The sequence below is a fragment of the Pongo pygmaeus genome, chromosome 13 (genome assembly GCF_028885625.2).
Source record: "Pongo pygmaeus isolate AG05252 chromosome 13, NHGRI_mPonPyg2-v2.0_pri, whole genome shotgun sequence".
Classification (NCBI taxonomy): domain Eukaryota; kingdom Metazoa; phylum Chordata; class Mammalia; order Primates; family Hominidae; genus Pongo; species Pongo pygmaeus.
This window is the reverse complement of record NC_072386.2, coordinates 105,424,276-105,437,578: the sequence shown is the minus strand read 5'-3', so window position 1 is coordinate 105,437,578 and position 13,303 is coordinate 105,424,276. Positions and strand designations below refer to the sequence as shown.

General features: G+C 42.0%; 1 protein-coding gene across 2 annotated transcripts in view; it reads left to right on the top strand.

The window, feature by feature from the left end:
- Positions 1-11,472, top strand: part of TNFSF8 (TNF superfamily member 8) — a 38,205-nt gene extending 26,733 nt beyond the window's left edge. Inside the window, exons 4-5 of one of the 2 annotated variants that reach the window (XM_054501542.1) lie at positions 468-566; positions 10,652-11,472. In XM_054501542.1, the coding sequence (XP_054357517.1) occupies positions 468-566; positions 10,652-10,737 (185 nt within the window). In that variant the 3' untranslated portion in view covers positions 10,738-11,472. Of the gene's footprint in view, positions 1-467; positions 5,537-10,651 lie in introns of those variants that run through there. The other variant, XM_054501541.2, reaches the window with a different exon arrangement.
- The last annotated feature ends 1,831 nt before the right edge of the window (positions 11,473-13,303 follow it).

The following is a 13,303-nucleotide window of genomic DNA, read 5'->3' as shown; positions in this document are numbered from 1 at the left end:
TGTACTTTCTGCAATGCCTATCAAACTCAATATTATTGAATTTCCTGTCTCTGATACCTTTTGCAATGCCCATTCATGATAAATGAACATAATAGTTCCAATCTTGTGGAGAACAGAGTCCAAGAGCTTATAGTCTGGAAAGGGGAAGATCATCATTGTCATCAAAGAATAATATAATATGATAATGATTCAGTGGAAAACCATTCTATAGGAGGTAGAAGTAAAGTACCATGTGTGTTCTGACCCTCCAGCTTTGAGCATTGAAGAAAAGGAAGAGAGGTGGTTTTATACCTGTGCCTTGACTAATAAGTAGACTCTAGAGGGAGTAACATGGAAGATATTCAGATGATTGGAACATTACAGAAAACATGGGTCTTGAATGGGAAACTTTGAATAAAGACTTAGAATTTTGCAATGCGTACCTACAATCTTCTCAATAATTCTGTTTTCTATACTTCTCTTTCTAGTGGCAAAGCATCTAAACAAAACCAAGTTGTCTTGGAACAAAGATGGCATTCTCCATGGAGTCAGATATCAGGATGGGAATCTGGTGATCCAATTCCCTGGTTTGTACTTCATCATTTGCCAACTGCAGTTTCTCGTACAATGCCCAAATAATTCTGTCGATCTGAAGTTGGAGCTTCTCATCAACAAGCATATCAAAAAACAGGCCCTGGTGACAGTGTGTGAATCTGGAATGCAAACCAAACACGTATACCAGAATCTCTCTCAATTCTTGCTGGATTACCTGCAGGTCAACACCACCGTATCAGTCAATGTGGATACATTCCAGTACATAGATACAAGCACCTTTCCTCTTGAGAATGTGTTGTCCATCTTCTTATACAGTAATTCAGACTGAACAGTTTCTCTTGGCCTTCAGGAAGAAAGCACCTCTCTACCATACAGTATTTCATCCCTCCAAACACTTGGGCAAAAAGAAAACTTTAGACCAAGACAAACTACACAGGGTATTAAACAGTATACTTCTCCTTCTGCCTCTTGGAAAGATACAGCTCCAGGGTTAAAAAGAGAGTTTTTAGTGAAGTATCTTTCAGATAGCAGGCAGGGAAGCAATGTAGTATGGTGGACAGAGCCCCACATGGGAATCAGAAGGGATGAATGGATGTCCCAGCCCAACCACTAATTCACTGTATGGTCTTGATCTATTTCTTCTGTTTTGAGAGCCTCCAGATAAAATGGGGCTCCAGTACCAGAGCAGCTAGCAACTCTGCCCTAATGGGAAATGAAGGGGAGCTGGATGTGAGTGTTTACACTGTGCCCTTCATGGGATACTTCTTTTATCTGCAGATGGCCTAATGTTTAGTTGTCCAAGTCGCGATCAAGGACTCTCTCACACAGGAAGCTTCCCTATGCTGGCAGATACACTTGTGACTGAACCATGCCCAGTTTATGCCTGTCTGACTATCACTCTGGCGCTGGGAGGCTGATCTTGTGCTCCATATGATCCCACCCCTAGGAACCCCCAGGGAAAACCAGGCCTGGGACAGCCCCCTGTTCCTGAGATGGAAAGCACAAATTTAATACACCACCACAATGGAAAACAAGTTCGAAGACTTTTACTTACAGATCCTGGACAGAAAGGGCATAATGAGTCTGAAGGGCAGTCCTCCTTCTCCAGGTTACATGAGGCAGGAATGAGAAGTCAGACAGAGACAGCAAGGCAGTTAACAAGGTAGGTAAATAAATAGGGTGTGGTCACTCTCAATTCACTGGCAAATGCCTGAATGGTCTGTCTGAAGGAAGCAACAGAGAAGTGGGGAATCCAGTCTGCTAGGCAGGAGAGATGCCTCTAAGTGCTTGTCCCTGGCCAAAGGTGTGGCATAGAACTGGAATATCAAGGGTGACTAAGCCCGGCTTCTGGTATGAGAAAATTAAACTTGTATACAAAATGGTTGCCAAGGCAACACAAAATTATAAGAATTCACTATACCTTCCCCTCCCTGGAACTCAGGATCCAAGCTAGAAAATGGAAGGACTGGGTTTGAATTGCTTCAAAACCTCTTCCATCTCAGAAGACCAGACCCTGGGAACTGAGATTCCAGACACAATTTTGGAAGCTCTCCAACCAAAATAAGGCCCCCCCATCCCAGTATACAACTGAAGACACTAGTAGCACCTGACTGCATCTCATCTCAGCAGAGCCAGAATATGGGGACAAGGTTCAGGGTGCCCTGCTGAATGGTGTGAACAGCAGGATCTCAAGGATGTAATGGAAAGAACTACCACACTGACCATCCAGAATCTAAGAGACCATCTGGGTGTTTGGGAAACCATCTGATGAGGCCTGACTCTATTCCAGTTAGAGTGACAATAATTGAGCAGCAGGCATTTTTCATTTCTGGTCAGGAAAGCATTGTGCCTTTAGCAAACAATCAGTGTGCAACAGTGATGTGGTCATCTAGCCAGGGAATGGCTGCTCCATCTCGTGCACAATATATTCCTGCTTCAAACACTTCTCAGAAAACCAGTTCCACGAGGGTTTTTAAATCCCCACAAAGTTGTTGACAGACAATGATGACCCTGGAAGTGGGGAGGAGGACTTCTGAGAAACAGCAACCTCTCTCCTGATTAGGGTAGCCATGAGATTTCTCTAGCTATATCCAACTTGGCACCTGTACATCATCTTTGGAGGAACATCTTATCTGTGGAAGAACCTTGACAAGCCGTTTGAGATGGAATGTAGGCTCTGAGGTTATGCTTCAGTAAAAAAAGATGGAAGCTTCCCTGCTATCCCAAAACATGGAGCAAAATTTACATTTTTCTCAAGAAGGAGAGAAAAGGAGTAGGACTCCAGCAAAGTTTGTCAGAAGAAAAGCTAGAAAAGATTTAAAAGAAAAAAAGAAAGAACAAATCAGCAGTGGTGGTATGGATGAGAGGGACTTGAGAGAACAAAAATGGCTAAGGGAAAATTTTAAGTCATCTGCTGAGCAGTGTGCTGTGTCAACCTCCTCCTAGGTCTCCTCTATGAAATATTTAGTAAAGTCTACATTTCTCTTTAACTCTTTCTGTGAGTAGATTCTTTGGGATAAGCAGGCATTGGAAGAGGTGTTGAATTCAGCAAGCCAAGTGGTCTGTGGTAAAAAACAGACTTTGAGACTCAAGGCTAAAAAAACAGGGAAATGGCTGGCATTTGAGTCACACACTAACTGCATAGGACAAATGAATCTTGTTTAAACCAACTCATGCATTCTTGAAAAGGTATATGCAACCCAACTGTGTGTTAACTAAGCAATTTTTTTGCCATCTCACATTCTAACTCGAGAAAGATTCCATTTTCATTTTTCACCAACTGTTCTCTGAGCAGAGGTACCTGACTTTTGCACTGTGAGTGGTTTCTAATCTCAGTCTCTGTCAAGCAATGCTAAGAAAGCCAACCCCTAAAGACACAAGGGGTACATCATTTAAATGAATAATGTAACCAAACAAAAAAAAAAGAAGGAAAATAATCATTAATAACTCAACTGATAGATATGTAGGGAGTAGGCAACCCAGGAAGTTTAAAACTAAATTCCGTTACTCTTGAGGGTTAACCAGCCCCTGGGAATGTTATGAGCAAATGATACTCTGCGAGTAAAATGATATCTATGCAAGAAAAATAAATAATTTATCTAACTGGGGACCCAGGCTACCTAAAACATATGCCTCTTTGGTAAAAACTCAACTTGAGCTCCTTCCCTTCTTCCTACCCTCTGAACCCCACCTCCCCACCACACACATACACACACACTCAGTGTACTTGCAGAACTTGTAGAGGAAGATGGTAAGTGAGCTGATAAAAACATAACAAGTCAATGTAGAGTCATCCAAACTGGAGTGGAGTGGTGCGATCTCGGCTCACTGCAGCCTCCCCTTCCTGGGTTCAAGTGATCCTCCTACCTCAGCCTCCTGAGTAGCTGAGACTACAGGCACGCACCACCACACCCAGCTGATTTTTGCGTTTTTAGTAGAGACGGGGTTTCACCATGTTGGCCAGGCTGATCTCGAACTCCTGACCTCAAGCAATCTGCCCACCACGGCCTCTCAAAGAGCTAGGATTACAGGCATGAGCAACCACACCTGGCCTCTAACCCTTTTCTGAATAATATATTGACCATGTACTGAGTCTATAGAGGATAGAGACCACCTGTGTCTCACATTCAAATCACCATCCTGGAGTGACCGGGGCGAGAGCAAGGAAGAGCAGAGGAAACCTCTGAATGTGGGGACTGTCCAAAGTAAGGTTGGAAAGACGTGACCTGAGGAATTGCAGAAAGGCTACAGGAGGCCCTACCAAGGCTGGTGGGAAATAATGGAGATTGGAATATGAGACTGGGCTCAAATACCAGCTCTCTCACTAACAACACTCGAGGACTTCGCAAGTGTCTGCTCCCTGCTGGGCTTCCAACCAATGGGACTTCCATCAAGCCTGGCAGATCTCTCAGGAGTGTTCTAGAGATGATACAGGCTGGCTTCTCCTTCCTCTTAATTTAAAGGTTTGTCCCTTCCATCCCAGAATAAGTGGTATTCCTGGAATTGTGGGAGGCTCCCTTGTCTGACAGATTCTGCCAGCTTCCCTCAGCACTTCCTGCCTTTAGTTCTTGTCCACATCAAAACCTCTTAGGGCACTAGGCTATTCTCTGAGCCATCCTTTATGTGACTGGAGATTCTGAGAAGGAATTAGATAGTAGAGTTATTGTAGAGTAACTGCTATATATTTAATTGTTTGAATATACCATAGTTTGTCCATTCTTCTATGCCAGAACATTTAATTTGCTCTTAGGTTTTTGCTGTTACACACAAAGCTACAATAAGCACGTCTTCTTCTTGCACACCTCCCACCCCTAGTTGCAATTTTTCTATACAGCAAAAATACTCTTGGAAAATTATAAATGGTGTCACAAAGACACTGAGTTAACCATGGCTAGCGAGGGTTTAGACACCTCTGTGATCAGAGGTCATGACCTGGAGCTTAGTCTCTGGAATCTGAATGCCTCCTTCCATACTTTCTAAGTACTTCTCTGCTCTGTACATTCATTCAACACACATATCCCAAGTGCCAGTGAGTGCCAGGTCAGTTTACAATCCAGCATGGTGTGTGCTACAGCTGCCAAGCCACTGCAAAATCAGCCCTCATTAGCATGGGTTTGAAACATGCCTTTCAATGCACTCTGGGGCTTCCCTGGATCTAGCTCTCTTCCTGGAGAGTAAACAAACACCAGAAAGCGTGAAGGACAAGCACAGCTTCAGAAGATTTCTCCCCCAAGATCAAATGTCCATATTCCTCACGGGCACTTCTCACAGTTCTCTCCTGAAACTCTCCTGAAACTCTGCAATGGAAGATTGTCACTCAATGTATAGTATAATGACTTTCCAGGTTTTTTTGTACCTGAAAGAAGAAATGTCATGTTGCCAACAAGGACTAAGAAAAATAAAAAAAAACTTACTGTGACCACCTGAATTGATTTTATGATGCTCTCTTAAGTCACAACCCACATTTCCAAAATACTATTCTAGTGTGCCTTCTCCTGCTCCACATGTTGAAATGCTAAAATATACTTCCCTTATTCTTTTGCAGCTCAGGCTCTAGTATTATTTAGTCTGAAATGGACAGAATTTTGGAATGTTTGTCCATCCAGCTAGCAAGGACAGCTGTGGAGGTGTTTGGTTTTTCTGCAGCTTCGTTTGCAGAAGTTTTCATGTTCAAATATGAGCTTAGTAGTTGGGGTGAGCCTAGGTGGTGAGGGAGAAGCATCCGTTCTGCTGATGTAGTCTGTTGCAAATGTGCACTGGTTCTGGAGCCCGGCAGCAGTAGAGGCTTCCTGATTGTAGTGGTTTCCTGTTCGCGGCAGCAGTTTTGTGGTTCTAGAGGGGCAAGCTTCCTGATTGCAAGATTATTGAAGAGACAGCAGCTACTATAGCAGCCCAGTTCCTAGGAGTTACATTATAGGTTTCTCCTGAAAGCTCAATCTTGATTCTGTTTCCTCAGCCCTCCTGACAATTCTACAAGCCATTTAATACCCTGTGATAAACCCCTTCCTGCCAAACAAGCTAACTTGAAGTCTGTTCTCTGCAACTGATTCCTCATGAATATAATAACAACATGTACAAACTGACCTCACCATTATGTGCAAACCAACCCCACCATACTCATCCTGAACTTAACACTATTCCTACATTCCAAATCTCAAGGACTGTCTCAGTCTCTGAATATCCTTCTTCTCACTTCCTACTCAATTAACACTCAACTAATTCCTCCGTTTTCCTAGTTCCAGCCACCACTCTCAATACCTCCTAACTCACAGCATTGCCTCCAGTCTTACTCCTTATAAATCCCATCTCCAGACAGCAATAGCATCTCCCGATTGTTCTTGGAATTGATAGTGATAATAACCATTTATCAAGCTCTTACAGGTTATGACTTTTCCTGCACTCACTTAATTAATCTTCAAAGCAACCCAACGAAATAGGCATCATTGAGCCAGGCGCGGTGGCTCATGCCTGTAATCCCAGCACTTTGGGAGGTCGAGGCGGGTAGACCACGAGGTCAGGAGTTCGAGACCAGTCTGGCCAACATGGTGAAACCTCGTCTCTACTAAAAATACAAATAATTAGCCGGGCGTGGTGGTGTGCACCTGTAATCCCAGCTACTTGGGAGGCTGAGGCAGGAGAATTGGGTGAACCCAGGAGGCAGAGGTTGCAGTGAGCCGAGATCATGTCACTGCACTCCAGCCTGGGCAACAGAACAAGACTCCGTCTCAAAAAAAAAATAGGCATCGTTGTCCCCATTCTTCATATAAGGACATTGAGAGTCTGCGACGTTGAGGAGCATGGCCAATGTCACACAGTCAGTGGATGGTAGAGTCGGGATTTAAGACCAAGTTTGCCTAACTCCACATTCCACGCTCCAGTCACTATGAACATAGCCTTCCTAAACTCTAAGCTCTTTCCACCAGGTCTCTCCCTATCTATCTCCTGAATGTCTCTCTAGTTTTGTGCTCAGCCCCACCTCCTTGTGCTCTATGATCAAATCACATTGCACTCCTTCCAGTTCCTCCAGTCTTCCATGCTCTGCCTAGCCACCAGAAGCTTGCAGATAATTTTCCTTCTGCCTAGGATACTCCTGTCACACTCTTTTGCCTGATTAACTCCTATCATTGTTCTGATTTCCATTTCAATGTCACCTCCTCAGAGAAGTCTTCCTGACTCTGCCGGCTTCACTTAATGCCTTGCTGTCACCTTCCATGCTTCCCCATCGTTAATTGCATGACACTTTACCCTTCACCGCTGGTTCTATCATTCCTCTCCAACATTCAAACTCCCAGAAGGCAGGAACCCTATCAACCTTATTTAGCACTGGGTACTCACAGCCCAGCCCAATTCCTAGGACACAGTAGATGGCCATTCAATACATATTTCTTAAATGAATAATCAAAGAAAACCACTTTAAACATAAGTCCATTTTAAGGAAAAGATATCAAATAAGCCATACCAAAACAAAAGAAAAAAAAACAGTTCTTTTCAAAATATGGAAATGTTAATCGAAAGCCTCTATTTTTCTTAGAAATAATTTTCAGGCCAGGGACAGTGGCTTATCCCTGTAATGCCAGCACTTTGGGAGGGCAAGGTGGGTGGATCACTTGAGGTCAGGGGTTCGAGACCAGCCTGACCAACATGGAGAAACCCCGCCTCTACTAAAAATCAAAATTAGCCAGGCGTGGTAGCACATGCCTGTAATCCCAGCTACTCGGGAGGCTGAGATTACAGGCAGGAGAATCGCTTGAACCCAGGAGGAGGAGGTTGCAGTGAGCCGAGATTGCACCACTGCAACTCCAGCCTGGGCAATAAGAGTGAAACTCCATCTCAAAAAAAAAAGAAGAAGAAAGAAAAAAAGAATTTTCAGCACTCAGGAGATAAGAATGCCTATTAGAGAAAGGTGAAATTTTTAGAAAGCAGAATCTACCTGTGCCATCTGAGAACGTGGAAGGAAAAAAATAAATCTTTGCTTACTTTATTGAACCCCTTTTCTGAGCAAGGTGTGGTATATTTGCTGTAGAATCCATCGCCCTTCCTATCTCTGAGATATCTATATGCTATTCTAGTCATTTTGTGATTAGAAATAGTGAGATTAACCTTAGAAAGTTTTTTAAGTTTTATTTTTGATTGACACAAAAATAGTGTACATATTTAGGTAGCACAATGTGATATTTCAATACATGTATACATTGTGCAATAGTGAACATATCCCTTACTTTTTTACATATCCCTTACTTTAAACAGTTATTTCTTTGAGGTGAGAACATTCAAAATCCTCTCTTCTAGATATTTTGAAATACACTAGAAAGTTTAAATCAAACCTTGGTATACCTTAGAATCCTAAAATCCCAGGCCACGTCCTAGGGCAATTAAATTAGAATCTCTGGATTTAGAACCCAGGCATCAGGATTATTTTAAGCTCCCAAATTTAAGCCAAGTATTAAGAGTCAGTGGTTTAAATCTTTGCTGTCCAAGTTATGTCCTGGTGCCTGGTATCACCAGAGAGCTTGTTAAAAATGCAGGCATCTCATACATACCTAAAAACTGGAATAGAATCTGCATTTTAATATGATCCAAGAGACTCAGGTGCACCTTACAATCTGAAGAACACTAGTTGGATGACTTTTTCTGGTAAGTGGAGAAGATTGCTGGTAATCCGTTATGTTTCTCTGTTTCCCCTAAGTGGACTTTCATGAATTGACTTTGTCTTCCTTGTCTGCTGCTTATGCAAATGTGAGGGTCTAAACACTACAAAACCATCAAGTCAGCATGATGGTATTCATTTGTAATGATCACCACTGAATTTTTAACAACTGCTTTTGGTCCAACTGTCTCCCTTGGGAATATTGGGCAAGCACTAGGAATAATCTGGACAACATGTTGAAAGCTTTGGGTGCAGTTTAGAAACTTCTATGGGGGCTGTACTTTCCCTATAGCCAAGGAAAGAGAAAAAAACAAGTCTGAGGGTGGCAGATGGGAAAGAACAGTGGCCTTGGCAATTGGAAGCCAGTCTGAATCTGAGCTGAAGCAATTACTAACTCTGTGAGCTTGGCAAGTCACAGGGACTTTCTAAACTTAAATTTTCTCAGCTGTACAATGGGAAGCTGTTGGGAGAACAAACACATAGAATAAGCTTGGAAAGTGTACAACTCTTGGGGTATTTTATCATATTCAGTATCTGTGAAGGAGTTAGACCTTGGGGAGAGGAGTAGGAAAAAATGAATCAATGCAAGTTTGAGAAAAGTGAAAGTTCCTCAAATCCACTGAAGCCTATTCCCATCTGCATTCAGAAAAGCCAGCCATTGGATCAACAAAGGTCTCTGTCAGGCCAACTCTCAAAGGATGGTTTCATCCTGCAGGGAAAACTGGACTAGATAACCAACTGACTGTTTGGGAGATGCAGTATCAAGGTCCTCTCCCTGTGCCTCTCTAGAAGCAGCACTGATTGCACTGGAAATGAACACTTTTCTCACTTAGAAATTAGCATTTAGAAGACAAGAAGAATCCATCTCCAAATCCCAGCACCCAAATCAGTGTCCTACACAAAGTCAGCACTCAGGAAATGTTTAGATTTCACTTGCAACAGGAAGAGGGAATTACCAGGCAGGGATATCAGCTAAACTAGTCAGGAACAAGCTGATTTGAAGGCTGATCCTCCTTTACAACCAGGAGGCTCCAAGCAAAAGCCAGCTGAAGTATTTCATCATTTCCTTTCCATTGCTAGGGACGCAGATGACCTAACCTCCTTGACATTCTGACTATGCCTTCCGTTCTCACAATGAGTCTCATTTTACCAGCTGGCCTGATGCAGTCAGCATATGGCACAGTACTACTCAAGGGAAGAAAGGTCACAATCCATCACAGGATCAATACAATGGGATGAGTAAACAGCAAGAAAACACTGAAGGAGGCTTCATTTCTACCACCACCATTACATTCATACACTCACACAGTCCTCAATTGCATCTGGTCTTTTCATCCTCCTCATTCATTGCTTTGATGTGTTTACTTAAACCACTTTATGTTACGTAAATAGATATAATTACTAACACTTACTGAATGCTTGCTTGCTAGGTTTCAGGCGCCACATGGAAGCCTTCAAATACTGTAGTCTACTGCATCTCACTCTTATGAGATAGAGATGACCATTCCCATGTTGCAGATGAGGAAACAGAGGCTCGAAGAAATGCTTAACTATGTCTAAGTTTCAGCAGCTCATGAGCTGAAGAGCTAAGATGTAACCACTGCAGTTTGGCTCCAGAGCTATATTTCTAACCACACTACACTGCACTACCCTGAGGCTACTTGACACGGTGCCTGCTGATTCCTTTGTCCACAAGGTCCTTGCCCTTCATTCACATCTTGTTAATTTGACCTCATTCATAAAATTTCAACTCAGATATTATTGCTCAAGAACGATTCCCAAGCTAAATTAGACATCCAACCTGGACCTTGATATTGTCACTTCTGTCTAAAAACTTACTACACTGACTATGACAGCATGATTGTACATTTGCCTCCCTGCTAAACTGTGGGCTTCTGAGTAACAACAATGTCAAAATGTATCACATCTCTCCTGCCGGTATCTACAAAGTAAAGTTATTCTTTCTTCCAGATTATTGTGGCATGATCCTCCACCATTCACACTCTACCCTGGACTGTGGGAAGGGACACTGCTGCCTTGAGACTCTACGAACCTGAACCTTGATGCTGGTTGCTGCAGACAAGAACTGCTTCTACCCTGGGTCACTGTCACTGCTAAGTGGAAAGTCATGAACTTGATGGTACCAGTCACTCTGGGCCTAAACCGACATAGCCAGGAAACGGTTCACTCCCCACAAACAGAATCGTCTAGTCCTGTCCATGATTTGGAATCGTGGCCCAACACTTCCTGGCCCCAGAGAGAGAAAAAAGTCTGACCACCCCCTACTCAAAGTGCCAACTCATTTCCTTCCCAGAATTAATCACTTCCCAAAATGTATGACTGTGTGAACATCAATTCCCTTCAGGGGAAAACCCCACTCCCACCTCTCAGGCTGTCATCTTACCCTATGACCCCAACCTGACAATCATGCAACAGCCCATTATTGGTACCTTTTCCAACATTTGGGTGACTCATTCTTATCTACAATCACTTTGTTGTTCTAGGAAAGTTTTTGACACAGCAGGCATTTGATATATATTTCTTGATTAAATGAAAGATTAAATGAATACCATCTTAGATGTCTGCATAGTGCTTTAAAGTTTACACCACCATTCTTTCAAATAGTATAAGAGAGAACTAAGCTGTGTACTCAACTGGGAAGAAGCAGAACTGAGAGTGGGAGCCCCTGGTATTCTGATTTCTTGTCTAGAACTATATATATTCTGAGATCACTAAACTACAACCTCAGGGGACTCTGCCTACTTTTGTAAATAAAGTTTTATTGGAACACAGCCACATTTGTTCATTTCTGTACAGTCTATGACTGGTTTTATGCTGTGATGGCAGAGTTGAGTAGCTGCCCCAGAATCCAGGAGCTGTTTACAGAAAATGTCCGATGGACCTGCTATATATTGCTGGTGACTCCAGGTATGTTTAGATATACACACTTACAACACACACACACACACACACACACACGCATACATCATAAATTCTCCCACAAAGAGAACCATATGATCACTGTCTATCTGAACTTTTCAATATTGTCAGCTGTGAGAGGGGAGTACCAACTTTGTTGGAATCATGTATAGAACATGCCTCTGAGTGCTAAGAGATTCCATAGGCTAATGCATGATTTTTGACCATGGACTTGATAATATCTATCCTAAAAATATGAAGAATACTAAACTTAAAAAAGAAAAGGCCTCAGAGGCAAGTCCACCAAAAGCAGTGAGAAAGGAATAGCTACCAAAAAGATCATGTTTTAAAATAAGGAGGTTAGAGATGTGAGGATTTTTTTCTTTACAACCAGTAAACCAGAGACATGTGAGGATTTGAATGTCTTCATAATAATGAAAATAATTTTAATCAAAATGTCTCTTTCTAAAATATAGATTTAGAATGTACTGTTCCAAGAAAATTATTTGTTCTTAGATGTTTTTCTTCAATCAACCACTCAAGGGAGTTTAGAAGAGACCAGATGGTGCCTTAAAAGGATATGAGGCCGGACACGGTGGCTCACATCTGTAATCCCAGCACTTTAGGAGGCCGAGGCAGGTGGATCACTTGAGGTCAGAAGTTTGAGACCAGCCTGACCAACATGGTGAAACCCCATCTCTACTAAAAAAAAAAAAAATCCAAAATTAGCAGAGCATGGTGGCGCACGCCTGTAATCCCAGCTACTTGGGAGGCTGAGGCAGGAGAGTCACTTGAACCCAGGAGGCGGAGGTTGCAGTGAAGTGAGGCAAGATTGCACCATTGCACTCCAGCCCAGACAACAAGAGTGAAACTCCATCTAAAATAACAAATAAAAATAAAAAAAGAAGGATATGAAAAAAGGGAATTAAGTGGATTCTAATGAATCACAAAACCTCATATACAGCTATTCTCTAGACTGAATTACCCAGACTTCTGAAAATATACTATCAGACATAATTTTAATATTCACAGGTATCCTATGAGTTTGCTCCCTGCTCAAACATAGGGCCAAACCACAACACTGTGGGATATGTATGGGATGTGCCTGATAAAGGCAAGGTATCATTATTATTCATCTAACATGGTAGATACTTATAAAATATTTACTTTTTAACAGTAGATTTTGTTTATATATTTATTTTCTCTTTTTAAAATTTTTAGTTGTTGTGGGTACATAGTAGGTGTATGTATTTATGAAGTACATGAGAAGTTTTGATACAGGCATGCAATGTGAAATAAGCTTATCATAGGAAACGGGGTAACCATCCCCTCAAGCGTATACCCTTTGAGTTACAAACAATTCAATTATACTATTTAAGTTATTTTTAAATGTACAGGTAAGTTATTACTGACTAAAGTCACCCTGTTGTACTATCAAATAGTAGTTCTTATTCATTCTTTCTATTTTTTCTTTTTTTTACTCATTAACTATTCCCCACCTCCCTTTCAGCCCCTCACTACCCTTCCCAGCCACTGGTAACCATCCTTCTACTCTCTATGTCTGTGAGTTCAATTGTCTTGATTTTTAGACCCCACAAATAAGTGATAACATGTGATGTGTGTCTTTCTGTGCCTGTCTTATTTCATTTAACATAATGATCTTCAGTTCCATCTATGTTGTTACAAATGACAGAATCTCGTTCT